Below are 16,173 nucleotides of genomic sequence, written 5' to 3'. Positions count from 1 at the left end.
TGACGTTGAATTTGTTCCAATATGAAGTAAATAGTTATTAACTAAAACCACGGGGGTCTGTATTATGTAAGTGCAAATCTCCTATTAGCATTAATATTCACTGCACAAACATCTTAAGGGAAAATCCTGTACATCTTATTGTACGGGATTTTATCACCATGGATGGATAACTTGATCTGATGCATGTAACAATATAGGAAGCATCAAAAAGTAAGAATTATTAATAAACTGTCCTCAGAACACGCAGCAGACATCACAATTGTAGAAGATAACAAACATCAGTTTGTGCATTCAGAGAAACTGTTTTGTCAGGGAATTTTAAAGAGTTTATCCTGCAACATGTAACTTTTCTATCTGAAAATCCACAGGCTTCTTATATCATATATTTTATTTGTAGCCACTTAGCTGTAAAACTGAAGCTCACAAGAGCATTTAAAGGCATTTACAGTCCATTTCAGCCATTAGGTAGGATATTATTTTTATACATCATTGGTACAGAGCCTACCAATGGGTGGGGGGAAAAGGGAAAATCCAATGCCACGTGATCCTACTTACACTTTCAAGGCAATTAAGAAGCAGTCACGTCATCACTGAAACGAGATGATCGATAGATAGAACAGTTCAGTTGGAACAGACCTGCAAAAATCAGAGTCCGACTGCCTGCTTGTTTCTGGAGATTGTGCTAACAGCCATCACAGCGCTACCACAGGTCTTCATCAATAATGTAGGTAGACAATCTCAAAGCGTCTCCAGACCACAGAGTGAAAAACCCGAGCTAGGCAATTGGTGGTAATGCTCTGTAATTCATTGGAGTGGTACAAACTTCTCAAAACAGGAAGATGATCAGGCTACGGCAATTTGCCCTCAGCTTGATAAAATACGGAATATATGAAAGCAGCAATAAGAATGAATTCAGCATTGAGCAATGACTAAGGAAGTTCAAGAGAGAAAATTCAAGTTCAGTGCTTAAGGGGTTCAGAACAGAGTTTAAAAAAAATATTAGTTTGACATTTACCAGCACTGCTAACTCTATTATTCTACATGAACAATTCTGATAAAAGGAAGACAGACTGCTCTACCACGTCAGTTTTCTATGTCATAAGGCGTAGGGGTTTTTTCCCTAATAGCCATCTGTACTTTTTAAACCACAAAAATGGGTCAGGCCTTAAATGTATCTGGAAGTCGTATTTCATCCTCATACCTGCGTATTAAACCTCTGTAAAAATTGTAACGTGGAAAAAGCTTCTGCAAACAGCTACTAATTAATAAATGGCTAGGATGATTAGCATTTCCCAATACATTTCTTCCTTATCAGTCCAGTTTTGCTCACCGGACTTTACTCATTTAGCATTCAGGTCACTGTCATATTATTTTTTAAGTAACAACATTAATAACAGTGGATTTCTTTGAAAAGAGTGAAAATGCTCCTAAAAAAGGTGAAATTCGTAATGTGTGACAGTGGAAGAAATAAAAATGTACCATCAGAGGTAGCCTACTAAACTCAAAATTATGAAAAATATTCTGATTACATGTACAGTATCTTGCTATCACTGGTCTACATAATGGTTCATTTAGAGTCTACCAAGAAAATAGGCTTCCATCTTGTATTATAGTTACAGGAAGTCAATCCGAGTTTCTTTCTAATGTCCATTTTAATGATGGAAATAGATTAGAGACCATGTGTATACTTAAAAGACAACTTATAAAATCATTTTTGAAAAACAAATATATATTATTAAATGTTATGATGATGCACAAAGACAGTATGCAGGGCAGGATTTCTCATGAGGAAGTACAGCCTTCAGAAGCCAGAACAAGCTGCATATCACCAATGACCTTTCCTATACACAGTAAAGTCCAATCCTTTGAGTTATTTTTTTCTTTAAGCTGTTAAATACATCCACAGACACCTTTGTGCTCTTCATATGTGCACACAAGTTTACAGCTACATCTCACACAGTGCCTTTACAGGGCCTGAAAACACACAGATCGGCATCTCTGCTTGTCAGATGCATCTGGAAATTGGGAAGTTGAAGTCCACACTGTTTATTAATACATACTGCTGGGAACCCATTTCACCACATAACTTGAGGAGGAAATCTAGGCAGTGTCTCTACATGAAGGGTAGAAAGGGAGGCATTTATTTAGCTGAACAATGAACGTGGTTTCCATGACTTACCCTGGAGATTCTGTGCAAACTTAAGGCTTCTCTGTGTACCATTTTATTACTATCATTTAATAGTTTACCTCCATTTTCAAACATAAGGGAACCCTGCTTAGGTGTAATCAACCAGGAATTTATAAACAAATCCAGGCTAAAAACTGAAAAATAAGCTCTGTGATTATTAAATATTTTGCTTTGCAAATTGCGTCACGCAATCAGGGTTTGTTTAGAGTAAGTATAGACAAATAATAGAAATGTGTTATCTCTGTTGGCATCTGCAACTGGAATGCAAATCCAAAGCTCTTCTGAGCCTGGTGACATTGTCAGCCATCAATGCTGCCATACTTAAGCAAATTCTGAATCTCCATCTCAGCAGTTCCCCAAAGTAACCAAAAAACCATGCAGCTTGTAGCACATTTTACAATAGCCCGTCTTACATAAACCAGCCTTTCCTTGTACTCCATCATACACCACGTTGAGTGAGGAGCAGCAGAATCACAGATAAGTGCGTGGAGGAAAGGAAACAAATGATACCGAGATTTCCTTTTTCCATTTACCAGACCAGGTCCAGGTCTGGTCAGGTCAACATGCCATGTTCCCGTTCCCCATGAAATCATCATGAATTTTGGTACTATATTTAGTGGAAAGAAGGTGGACCTCCAGCACTGTGTGCTCTCAAATACAAGTGGGATGATTAAACGTGACTCCCTAAAAAGTACATTGTATTGTCTAAGTAAACCAAGATTGAAGCCAACACCTTGTCCAAAACATCAATGAAACAAACAAAAGTATTATATAAACTTTTCTGTGTTAAATAACCAACTCAAAATCAACTCTTTGCTCAGTTGTTTTGCTTTCCAGTGTGCACATACAGTTCACCTTGGAGACACAGAACTGATCAGAAATGTAGTTCTTTTGGTTGCTGTAATTCTTAGTCACAGATATTGATGAAATTATTAGTCCAAGATACTAGAGCTCTAGATTAGCTAAATCAATCAGGCCTGTGCTACTGAGAAAGAGAAACAAGCATTTTGAAGAGTCAATTATTGGCTGCTGAAGGCATGCTTAAAATGAACTGCAGCACGAATAGAGTGCCCTGTTTATCTATTTCTATTCTGTAGAATATCACCAGGCTCCTGGTTTTGTCTGGGTTAGAGATTCCATTAATTCTGCCTGTTAAGTCATTCCAAACAGACCCAGGGATCCACCAAGATGAAGGGGTAATGTAGTGTCCCAAATAATCTGAAAATGGAGACAGTTTGGATGTGAAGAACTAATAAAATATCAAGCCAGTACTTTACAATAAATTGTGTGTTATTTTACAGTAGGATCCACTAGCAAAGTGCCAGCAAACCCACTACTCCAGGGATGCTGATTACTTTAAGGTATCTCAAGTGATGTCTGCTGTAAGTGACTTCCAGATCTAACAACCAATTTTTCTAAGTTTCTTTTATAGGTAAAAACGTGTCCTCTTTTCAGTCATAATTCCTGTACTTCACCTGTATTTCACATTTTTCTACTACATCATTTCATATTTTGTAAAAGCAGTGCAAAAAGTCACCAAACAACTACTGGATACAATGGTTCTTGCATTACTGTTATTCATTTTGAGGGCAAATTTATTGATTTACCAGATCGAGGAGAGTTACGGAGGACTTGCTTCCAATATGTTTATGAAATTGCAGAGTTTTTCTTTTAACGCCAGCTTTTACAACATATCTTAGCCATGACAGCAAAACAGCAGGCCGACGGCTGTACAGCTGTATATCTTATTAAGCACTTCAATATTCAGTAAAGAATTCTAAACTCCCACCTTTAGGTAGACAGGTGGACATATTTCTACCATCACTACCTTTGGAAGATTTGAACCAGTGGGATTCTGTGTACAGAGTATGTGTCAAATAGTATAAATTCAAACATTAATGTAATAACTTCTGCAAGCATAATATAATTAAGAGACCCCTAAACACTTAGTATAGGATACTAACATTCTACATACAGCACAACTGTACCCTTAAGAAGAAACAAAAATTTCCTAATATTGCTATGTAGTTCACTTTTTTCCTGCAAAAATGTCTCCATCTTCGTGTATCACTTACTACAGGCACAGGGATAGCTGACCTTACACTCAGATGCCCCGGCACAAAGTAAGAGATCACTGTGACACCATATTCAGCTTCAGTTTCATCTTTAGGCCTCCCTCCAGCAGTTCCACTTTACAACCCTGTAACACGAGGGGCTTGGTCATGCTGGTTTCATGCATTATGCTTACACGTATCTATGTATTTAGTTTGAAAACTCACATATAGCAATCTAAGATCCCATTATTTGAATGGCTACGTTCTGAATTTTCTCCCTTTTTGTTCTCTTTAAGGACTTTCTTCTGCCTCACGCAGATTCAGATAGAAACCTACTCTTAAAAGGAGCACTTCTCACTCACTGCTACCTGAATGTGACAAATTAGGCAGAGAAAGGCAAACCACACAGAATACCTCCTGTTTGCAAACAGCTTGAACTGGGGGAGCAAAATGATGATAAATATTTAACTAATGACACGTTTGCAGGAAACTTTTGCAGGCAATTGGATAACCCAGAAGCCCAACCTTGCAGTATGTAGGTTGTCTGCCATGCATTCTTGAGTGTCTTTGTAACTCCTAGGGTTACAATTACTTTAAAACAAACACCCAAACAAACCATCAACATTCAATTTACCATTGAAAATGGCCTCTCTATTATGTTTTCTTAAATTAAAACTAATATAGCCTAGTCATAAGGATTCACTCGAGAGCTGATTTCGTAAAGCACACCCCATTGTGGCAATTAACTCTTCAAGCTGAAGAATTTTAATCAAAAGCGTATTTCAGATATACCATACCTGAAAGTCCCTATACTCATTTTATATTTTAGTCTGGGTCCCTCTGAAGGCACATCAGTGTTGAAATAGGAGATATGTGCAGAATACCTGGATTAAGTGAGAATTTACTAATTCAGTAAATTTCAGCGTTAGGGAGGAATTTGTGCAATAGGAGACTAAAAATGACAACTTCAAATGAAGTGTAAAAATGAGGTCTTAACCATCCAGTTACTACAGATCCCACATGATCTGTGCAGAGATAGAGCTGTTGGGGTTTTTTTTTTTTTGCTCTGTGCTGTGTTAAGCAGTTGACATCTTTTCATCCTTGAGGAGGTGCTCATATTTCAATAGAAGATTAAGTCATTGCTGTGACTCATCACAGGGTTTTTTGTTGTTTTTTTTTCCCTTATTTTTTAGTGCTTTAGGATCTTTGGGGATAAGAAGCTCTGTTACAAAGGTATATTAGTGCTTCTGGTTAAAGTGGGTTGTTTTGCATTTGAAGCAAAATTAATTTACACACTGCTGACTTCTTCCACCAACTTCCTTAGATCATAAAGTTTACGCATGCAGCAGTACCAACCACTTGCTGATAATTCATCCACACCCAGACTGTAGGTTTAGCTGTGAGGTAGACTTAAAGAAAATCCAGATAATGACAGCTGGAATGAGAAATTAGAGAACCCCCTCGCGAAGATGCAGATGTATTACATGGAGGAACCGAGAACAACTCACCTTGTAAGCGAGCATACTGTAAAAAGCAATGTCAGTTCAACACTTCTAGCAACATCTAATGTGAAAACCCGTGACTTAATTAAGGGAATGGAGCTAAAAGGGTTGAGGGTGCCGGGCATTTCAGTCAGAACACGGGGACGCAGCTCACATCTTGCAAGTTTTGTGAGTAACTGCTATTTCTGTTGTAACAGAAGGCTTTTTCTTTTTGAACTGTTTTTAATGCAGGCATCATGGTGAGTAAGGAGCCCAGCAAATGCTTACTCACCACCTCGGAAAGCGAAGTTGAGCCCGCAGCTTCGCTCGCTTTGGAGATGAAATATGCACTGGATCCCAACCGGCAGATAAAGAAACGCAACAAAGCCCTGCAGGTGAGATTTAAGGATATCTGCGAGGCCCAGAACGAGCAGCGGGACAAGCAGCTCTCCACCACCCAGGATACAGACAAAAGAGAAGCCAAGCCCGTTTCCTACAAAACGGCGTATCGCAAGTACATGACGGTGCCTGCCCGGAGGTCCATCCCCAACGTCACCAAGAGCACAGGAGTTCAGACATCCCCCGATCTCAAGAAGTGTTACCAGACCTTTCCTTTGGACCGGAAAAAAGGGAATATCATTAAAAGCGCCTCGGCTGTTGACACCTTTAAGAGTGAAAACAACGGCTTCCTGATAGACATTAAGGAGAAGGACAGCAGGAGCTCGGAGGACGGCAGTCAGTGGGGCAAGAAGGCCGGCAGCCTGCAGACGGCCGAGTTCATCTCCCACGTGGGCGAGCGGGCGAGCGCGGGGCCCGGCGCAGCCTGGACCTGGCAGGGCACTGAGCTGCACGGCTGCAGCCTCCTCGACGCGGCCGAGCCCGGCAAGGGCAAGCCGGGAGCCGAGGAGCCGGGCCAGCCCCTCCACGGGAGGGTGTTTAAGACGGAAGTGGCCACTGTCTACCTGCCGGCAGGCGGCCCGGACGCCTCGCATCCCGAGCCCGACTGGTCACTGTGCCCGGCGGGCGAGGAGGACAAAAAGAGGACCGTGCATCTGAATGGCGTGCAGGCCCAGGCGGGAGATGCGGCCGCCTGCCCGTCACAGGCGCAGTGCCGGGCCAGCGAATGTAGCGAGCGGGGCCTGCAGGTGAACGCGGCGCCCATGGAGGCTGCGCAGCCCTGCCAGGCTGCCGTCGCCCTGAGCGAGGAATGCCAACAAATCGTGCCTCACACGGAAGTTGTGGACTTGAAAGCGCAGCTTCAGATGATGGAAAATTTGATCAGCTCGAGTCAGGAAACCATCAAAGTGTTGTTGGGTGTTATACAGGAGCTAGAGAAAGGAGAAGCTCACAGAGAAGGGTGAGTACGAACTGGTTTAAATGCTTTCTCCTGTACGCGCTGTGGTGGATTTTGCTCATGTCGGTTCCCATCAGCAGTCCGGTGCCCCTCTGCACAGCACCAAATTCACCTCCTATCACTCAGCTGTAATGCTGGGAGTCCTAGAGAGCCTGCGGGCTGCATGAGCGGATTGCTATCTGCACATCACAGCACAGTGTCCTTAGGTTGTCACGTAGGGAAAGCTTACACTGTACCTCTGCTGCTCAAAATACATGGGGATGTAATGAGCTGAGCCCCAGAGCTCCTGCACAGCTTTCTCACAAGCTCGGAAGCAGCTCCTCCTAAGCCAGGATTTAAGGCAGCAACCTGACATGGCATGAGGAACAGGAGGGAGAATCCTCACTGTGTAAGAACTTAACAGACAGGCAGAGTATTATAACTCCTGATGCAACTCGCACACGAATTCTGTTTGCTTTGCTTTCACTTTCTGAAATGTTTAAGAAAACGGAATAAGAACTTGGAGTATCAAGTCTTTGTAGCATTCGTACTTTTCTATGCATGATAAACTCTTAAGGACAAAAGAAAAAGTTCTGTTCACCCCTAACTTACGTAACTGCCATCAGCTCTGAATGCATCACAAGCACTGGTTCCTGTAACACAATGCAGTCCTCACTGAGAGCTCAGCCTGTCTCCTGCATTCTCTAGAACATTTTTTAGACTTAGCTGCTAATACTTATTCAGCAGATCCATTCAGAATGTGCATGCACTATTAAGTTATGATTTATCAGAAGAAATCTGGATCTTAAAATCAGAAGCCAGTGGATCTTGCTACTTAAGGCAGTATGTCCTTAAATTTCAGTCAAAAACATACATCTTAGATTTGTAACTTAATTTTTCCTCTAGGAGTGTGGAAAGGATCTGGTTAGCCCTAAGTATTGAGAAAAATAATCTTAGATGTTTGGACAAATTCTTTAACAGCACCTTAGCATTTTTAGCTTGTTCTAGAGCTAGTCATAGTGCTTTGAAAATACTGTGTCAGTTCCCAGATCTTTGGGCTGGGAACCTTCTTGCTCCAGCTGAAAGCAACATGCGGACTTTTATTTTTTCATAGTTATTCTGAAAAAGTATTCCTCTAGCTTTATTAACTTACAAAACTAAACGGGAAAGAAGTGATGATCCTTGAGGTCTGTTCCAACCCCAGCCATTCTATGATTCTGTGACACGATGCTTGTCAAATCACAAGACACAGAAAAATATTTCTCGGTCGTAACTCATGATCTGACCATTTTGAACCCTGCGAGTATGAAACACACACCCACCCACCACAGAGTGACCTGCTATAAATATGTGTTCCCTCCATACACCTACATGTCATTTTTTTTTTTGTTTTCTCAACGATACTAGAATGCACATCCCACAAATACTTGTTTTTAATTTTACAGCTGACCAATTTCATGTACCCAGCATCTGAATGGCATCCATGCCCTCAGCACAAAAGAGGTCTTGCTCAAACTAAAATGGTTGCTGATATCTTCAAATCGTCCCTCCGAAGCTGCTAACCAAAGAAAGCTGTAGCTTGTATAAGCTCTAAAACAGTGGGACTGTCTGTGAATCCCAGTCCTTCACAAGACTGTACTGCCTCTTATGTACAGACATCAGTGTAAGAGTCTACAAGGCTGTATTATATTTGATCAAAAAGCCTATTTAGTAGCACTCCTTTACTTTTTCCCCATAGGTTACGTGGCAATGGTGAAACGGTCCTTCCCCACCACCCAAAGATACATCACGTTTTGAACTCATTTCTGGTGTGTGAAAGAGGCAATTAAGATGTTTTACTGATTCTTTGATGTTAACTGCAAAATCATAACCAGTGGCAGTTATACCAGCACTGGAGGTTAATTATAAAAACTGAAGGCAAAATATCTACAAATCAAAGTAAGCCTTCAAATGAAGGTTTGTTTTAAATACAAGGGCATTGAAATGCCTCAAAACTTAGAAAGAGCAGCAAAGCTCTTCCAGCTCCCCCTGCACATGCCCTGGGCTTGTCCCAGATGTGCCTCCTCATGGCCAGACACGAAGGGTGTGGGGATGGTGATGGAGGAAAGGAGAGAGATGCATGCTTGTACATTTTCTCCTGCTTTAGGAATCCCTGTATTCTGGATCCATTTAACTTCCTAGCACCTGGGAGATATACAAGGAGATGCAAAAAGGAGGCCAACACTTTGCCCGGGATGCTTCTGTTCTCCACTGAGTGTATTCCAGAGCTGAAAGAACCGTCTGTTCTCACACAAAGCACTGGTGCATTATTAACTGAAAGCGTATCTTTATCCTTATTTCCCTCAAATTAGGCAACCATTTCAATAAAAGGTACTCTGCCCTTTTTTTCCAATAACTCTTGCCCATTACCGCATTCATTTCTACAGCATTTTGCCACCATGACCAACCGCTGCGTATACAAACTATCACATATCTTCTCAATTTCAGGGTGTTGACATTTCTTCCTTTAACAGCCCCTGACTCCTGTTAGGTCAGTTTATAACAAGAAAATGAAAGAATTACTACAGCTTCATCTCTACTTCCCTGGCAGACTTATACAAGTCTGCCAGGAACTAAAACAAAAAATAGTGTTCTGTGTTTATGGCAGTCTATTGGATTTCTTATGTATATTAAATACCTTCCAACACACAGCAAGAAACACATCCAAATAATGCACTGCTGGCCAAAAAGAAGAAAGAAAAAAAAAAAGGAAAAAAATATAGAGTATATAGTTAACTCTCTCAGTCAGATTTTTCTCCCTTCAAGAAAATCAGTGTTCTTTAAGTGCTTGTTATGTCATGGGACTGGTGCTCAGTAAATTCATTTTCACTAATATGCTGTAGGTCTTGAACTGCTATTACTGCAATTCATCACTAAATGAGTCTATGCCAGCAAAAGTGTATCTGCATCTCTGAAGATAGCAGTATCATCCTTTGGGTGAACATCATCCACGTGTACTTTTCAAAATGTCAGTAGTACATTATCTGCAATTAGCAGCAACATACAGCACTCAACTCTGATGAAAAGCAGTTGAAAAAACAGGAGGAAGAAAAGAACATCTTGCCTTAACACCTGACAAGAGGCAGAGGGCTCCTGCTGCCCAAACCTGATGCCCTGAGCACGCATCATGTCCTCTCTTCTCTGAGTGAGGACCACGCTCCAATTTATTGGTCACAGAATGAAAAGTTGGGGCTGTCAGGAAACACAGCTCTTACCATCACTGCAGCATAATTTTGATGCATTAAATCTATCTGAACAGCACGGCACAGATCTGCAGACGGGTTAGAAATCACCATGGCTAGCTTGTGACATCCACACACACACCAATCAAAGATGATTATTAAAAAGTGTACGTTCCTTGCATGCATCATTATTTAATAACATTTTGGCAAAATAACGATTCAGTCTTTCTATGTGGAGGTCTCAACAACAACAAAAATACATCATAGCCAAGGGCATTAAGCAACCTTTGATTTAAGTCATGCATGAACAGAAGTAGCAGAGCTACAGCTTTCGTTCAGGCTTCCAGCTCCAGGTGGGGGAAAAGAACTGATTATTACATGATGCACTGTGCAGCTCCAAGACCCAAAACAAGTTATTGGCTCTGAATTATGCTTGCTTTATCTTCTAGTAAACTGTTAGCAATCTCTAAGAGCTGTAGACATGCCTGTATTCAGACACAGTGCATTCAGTTAAGCAAGCCAAAATTCTGCTCTGTTTACCTGTATGGAGCCACACTAGGTCAAGAGGAGTGAAAACAAAATACAAGGCACTGATTTCAAAACTTGGCTGACGATGGTACTGCATATGAAATATGTAACAAGAGAAGTACTCAGAAGATGAACAGATAACTGAAAATATCTTGCAGCTGGAGAACACCAATGACCTTCCCCTTAAATCCTTACTGTGAGAAGGAACAGTAATCAAGGCACTTCTTATTATGCAATAAATCAGTAATTTTAATAAACAAAGCACTCAATTTGCCATACAAAAATGAGCCAGAGTGTTTTGACTGCACCAGGCCAAATGCTACATATTAGACAAGAGTTAAATGAACCTGTTTCAGTGATGATTTATATTCATTTGTGAGTGGTTCAGGAATTCAGAAACAAACACGAAAGCAGCAGTTCCAGACAACACCAGCAGTTCAGAGAGCTCATTCAAAGAGGCTTTGAAAGAATATGAAATCATGGACGGATTTTAAATGTCATTGCATGCATCCTTCCAATGAATACATGATATTTGGGTGCCCTATTATCATTTCTAAGCAGCAAACTGAAGCAAAACCGCGTGTGTTTGCATGGATGTTAAAAGAAGGAGGAGAGGAGGGCTTCATCCAGCGCAGAAAAAGAGCAGCCTTACCCCAACACTTCTGTTCTAACAAATACTGCAAGCAGTCACTCTCAGGATCACAAGAACTGAACATAAACTTATCCTGACTCAAGAATGATGAAAAATGAAAGTCAGATAGCCAAAGCAATTATTGCCCAGTTTGTTTGCTTTTCTCCCTTTTCAGAAGCTACTCCAAAGCACAGTGGCTATTCAGCTCAGGCGAAGGGGAGAGAGCAAATAAAGGCAATAACAACCTCTGCAGTCTAACTCAATCCACCTACGCACACGCCAATACTCTTACAGGCGAGTTCTTTATTTCACCTACGGAAGACGGTAAGCTCAGAAAGCTTACAAATATCCAACCTCTGAAAAGCACAGCCTTTGGAAGTAATGCGCTGGCCGCAGAAAAGATACGGCATGGTTTTGTTTGGGACTGTTTTTTTTTTTGTTTTTTTTTAACCTTTCTGGTTTCATTTTGCTTTTTCAATTACAAACATAGCACGGGTAAAGTTTAAGAAAATTGTTTCTAAGAGAAAGCCTGAAAATGGAGGAAAGCAATCTGTTGATAAGCTTCAAAGAAGGCAACAGCTGCACTGCAAACAAAGATAGGGAAACCAGAAAGAATACAGCCAGCTTTATCTGTGATGCACTAATTACATCACATTGTGCACCATGTTAATGCAGCCAAGTTTCAGGACGCAATAGCAGCAGCCCTTTGGAACGTAGAACTGTGATGGCTAGACACAACTTCACCTATAGATCTTCACATATATCGGTTCTGTTTGTCCACTGGAGCTGTCAGAACTGTTCTGCCTGTTACTCTACCTGAGAGCATCTCCTAAATTTCCTTCTGATCTCTTTAGCATCACTGCATTTGTCATATTTTAGAGTTGCACTGTTTATAGAGCTAGATGGACCACAACGTCTTGGAGGTTGTAGCAATTCACCTTTCTGTGGCAGGGACACAAAAGCTCTTCAGATGCATTTCCCAGAGTTAAGGAAAAATAATTTCTGACAATCACAGAATCTCAGAATGGCCAGGGTTGGAAGGGACCTCAAGGATCATGAATCTCCAACCCCCCTGCCACATGCAGGGCCACCAACCTCCTCATTTAATGCTAGACCAGGCTGCCCAGGGCCCCATCCAACCTGGCCTTGAACACCTCCAGGGATGGACGGGGCATCCACAGCCTCTCTGGGCAGCTGTTCCAGCACCTCACCACTCTCTCTGTAAAGAATTTCCCCCTGACGTCCAACCTAAATCTCCCCTCCCTCAACTTAAAACCATTTCCCCTCGTCCTGCTGTTATCTACCCTTTCCAAGAGTTGATTCCCCTCCCCTCTGTAGGCTCCCTGACAAATCGGTGCTTTGCAGATTTTGCAATTCAAAACAGTACTTTTCAATATTTTAATATATATATTAGAAGCATATATAAGTGATTTATATAGAGGGAGATATAAATCATTTTTTCTGTTGTTTCCACAAACTCTTAAAGTGAAGCATTCTACTGCTGCCATGCCAATTCACAGTACAGGGAGGAGCACTCTGTGCTTCCTAGTCCTCTTCCTTTTCTTAAGGCACTCATGTCACTACTACCCTTTTTAAGCATGCAGCCAATTCTATTCATGAAGGGCTAAACTTCTGTCATTGCACGAATGGTTTATCACTATAAACTGTGAGCAGTATTCAAAGTGCATTCCATGACGACTTAAGACTTTCCCAATGTTAGTTTGCTAAAGGAGTTGTAAGACGTTTTTTTGCGTGCATTACAGGTTCTCTCCCCTCAGCTCTGTGCTCATTTCTTCATTGCAGCTCATCACTCCGATGCTCACTTAGCCTTCCCTGAAATCCAGATAAGCACCAGAACCCCACAGAAGTCCATTTTCCTGCCCTCACAGTGGTGCTGCAGCTGTAGAGCAGCAGTGCAGCCTTTCCCAGTTAAACCAGGCAGAGCACTGTGTGCTGCATGCTGACACAGCTCCCAGCTCCACTGCTCACGAGACAGATTTCCTTATAGGTCAGAGCTGCACATTTCCTAGAGGAGACTCTTTCAATGCCTGCTGCCAGCCCACACAACCATCCTTAAGCCCTCACACTTAAAATTCTGCATAACTCCAAATGAAAACAAACAAAAGCCTGACCATTACAAGACCTAGAATCATTCAAGGAGTAACTTCACATTATGCTTCCTGAATTAGATCTCTGAAAACAATCTGAAGCTGTATGTGCAAGGTCACGTAATGTGTATTTCACAGAGCAGTACGACTGTAGTTCATAGATCTCCCAAACTTGATGGGACTCTTATTTTGTGTATGATTTTTTTGGTAAGAGGTGGACAACTTCATTCTATTGCTCATAATCAGAGCTTAGATCACATTGTCAAGGTGGATGTAAAGCAAGGGCAAAATGGTTCATAGACATTCCAGAATCCCTGGACACTATGGATGCTTACGGAGTGCTGCATTAAGTAACCCGACCATAATAGCCACCTTATGGCAACTAAACATCCTTCATTAGAAATACAGCAAGAGAAGATTTTCATCAAGCAAACAGCTGTGAACAAAAATGAAAAATGAACTCTTAGGAACATTCAGTATGTAGGATACACATAAAACTAAAATAAAAACACACAACAACAAACCCCAAGATATGCCTTTATAACAGAGTTATTCAAACTTAGCACTTATACTCTGTTCTCTCCAGAAATGACAGTGGGAAAATTCAAGTTTCAGAACACATACATCATTTTGCTAAAAGCACCAGCTGTTAGCTGCACGTACTGCTGCTCTTCCCAACTGTGTCTGTGCATTTCAAGTGTTCACTGTGGCTGTGTGATGTCTATCTGGTCGCTGCTTACCCCGTTTTTAGAACAAGACAAAGTCTCACCACCTCACCTCCCCATGTCAGCGGGGCTCTGCGGCTCTGAACTTACAAAGGAGGTTCAAGGCTTTCCATCAATTGGCACTCAGTAGTGAGTGCCACCAAACAAACTTCCATGGGTCACGTGTGGAATTAGCAAAGCCTTACAATGAATGATTTTTAAAAAGTGTGAAGCAGGCTGTAATGTTCTCCCTAAATGTATCCATATGAATTACTGCAGATGGTAAGGGAAGCTTTTCCAACTGTCACCGAGCTGTCCAAATTGCATACCTGCAAGGAGAGTTTTTCAGCTAAATTAGTCTTTAAAAGAGGATGTTATTTAGGTACTGAATTACCAGTTTTCACTTCACACAATTAGAATAATCCTTTAATAACAGCATTTTCAATGTCGGTAGTATCAGAATCTAGAGAGAGAACAGTGTGTCACAGATCTATGGAAGAATGAGACAAAATGAGCTTTATCGTGTCAAATTTGTCACTGCTGTCGGTTCTCCGAGAGATTAATCCCCAGATTTCTAATTGACACCTACTTGTGAGCCTTCATGCTTTACCCAGAGCTATGGTTATCTTTCATCCTGATTGGAGAAAAATGGCTTCTGACTACAGACAGTTCCAGCAGGAAGGCTCGCCCAAAGAGAGGTGCTTTATTTTTAAACTGTCAAGTCTCCTGGCCACCCAAGTTCCAGAATTAAGGAATAAAAATGCAGCTCAGTCTTAGGAGAGCTCTGTGCATGCCCCAACTGCCACGTCTGTGTCACTGCTGGCCTTCCCTTCAATCACATCATCCAGGTACTGCTCTCAGCTGACCCCGTAAGGAATTATGGCATGACACTGTTTCGTATCTTCTTGAGGCTTAGTTTTGGGCTTTGCAGATACAGAGACATTTAAAAGACAGCTGACTAAATAAATAAACAATTCAAAAGATGCAGAACAGTCCAACGTGGGCAACCTATTCACTGTCTGCAGCCGGTCTAGGTTATTCTTCCCAGTCACTGAACTACTTTTCCTTGTTAGATGCAAACAGTAGATGAGCACTTTAATGGAATACTTAACTGGGGACAAATCAGAGGTTTTCTGCAGAAGTTCACTGTGGTTGTTTGGTTTTGCCTTCCACTGAGCAGTAGGACAGGGCCTGGCCGTGTCATGGGGCAAGTAAAGGAAAGCTGCTCTCCTACAGGACACTGACACCCCTCTGACCCCCCTAACTCTCTTTCTTCATAAAACAGGTGCAACAATATAATACAGTATTTTCCCACCATGTTACTTTTGTTGCACAAATAAACTAGAAGAGAACAGAGCACTGTACTGGGTATAGCACTTTTTTCCCCCTCTTGGTTATCCCTAAGAAGATGAAATAGAAGCTGAGCATGGTGAAATAATTCATCAGAAAGACCAAACTGCAGAGATGAGCAGAGGTATTCGACATTAACAAGGTAATTTATACCCCACAACAGTTCAACCTGGCACAACTTCGGTCATTTCTTTGGTAAATGAGATTTGTTTACTTCGCCATCGTCTGCTTGAGCTCAGAGAAAATTTCTAGGGATGGGATCTTGCTGAGCATCTGTGCACAGAGCTCAAGCAAGTGCAGAACTGCTTCTCTACCGATTCTGCTGTACTGCAGTAAAATCTGAAACTACTGTTATTTAGGGAAATGAAAAAAACAGAAAGTACTGTGAACTTGCACGGACTTCTATGAATTAAAACAGAAGGAGTTCTGTGCTTCCAAGGTCCTTCCTTCTGTTTTTCCCAATCCCCCATCTTTCTCACGAGCACTACACAAACAGCAACACTGGCCAGCCACTGCACACTGTCTTTTTTGTGTCATAGTGCTGTGCAATATGTAGAATTTTAAGCAAGCCTTCA

General features: G+C 41.5%; 2 protein-coding genes across 5 annotated transcripts in view; one reads left to right on the top strand and one right to left on the bottom strand.

Annotated features, from left to right (window-relative positions):
- DOCK1 (dedicator of cytokinesis 1) overlaps nt 1-16,173 on the bottom strand; it is a 272,132-nt gene that overhangs the window by 149,040 nt on the left and 106,919 nt on the right. The window lies entirely within an intron of this gene.
- Nucleotides 1-16,173, top strand: part of INSYN2A (inhibitory synaptic factor 2A) — a 41,875-nt gene that overhangs the window by 6,941 nt on the left and 18,761 nt on the right. For both annotated transcript variants that reach the window (XM_090145653.1, XM_090145654.1), the window contains exon 2: nt 5,976-7,080. In XM_090145653.1, coding sequence (XP_090001779.1) covers nt 5,981-7,080 — 1,100 coding nt within the window. In that variant the 5' untranslated portion in view covers nt 5,976-5,980. The remainder of the gene's footprint in view (nt 1-5,975; nt 7,081-16,173) is intronic.

Source organism: Phasianus colchicus, chromosome 8 (assembly GCF_987193195.1).
Source record: "Phasianus colchicus chromosome 8, bPhaCol1.hap1.1, whole genome shotgun sequence".
Lineage (NCBI taxonomy): Eukaryota > Metazoa > Chordata > Aves > Galliformes > Phasianidae > Phasianus > Phasianus colchicus.
The sequence above is the reverse complement of the archived record's forward strand: the minus strand, read 5'-3'. Positions and strand labels throughout refer to the sequence as shown.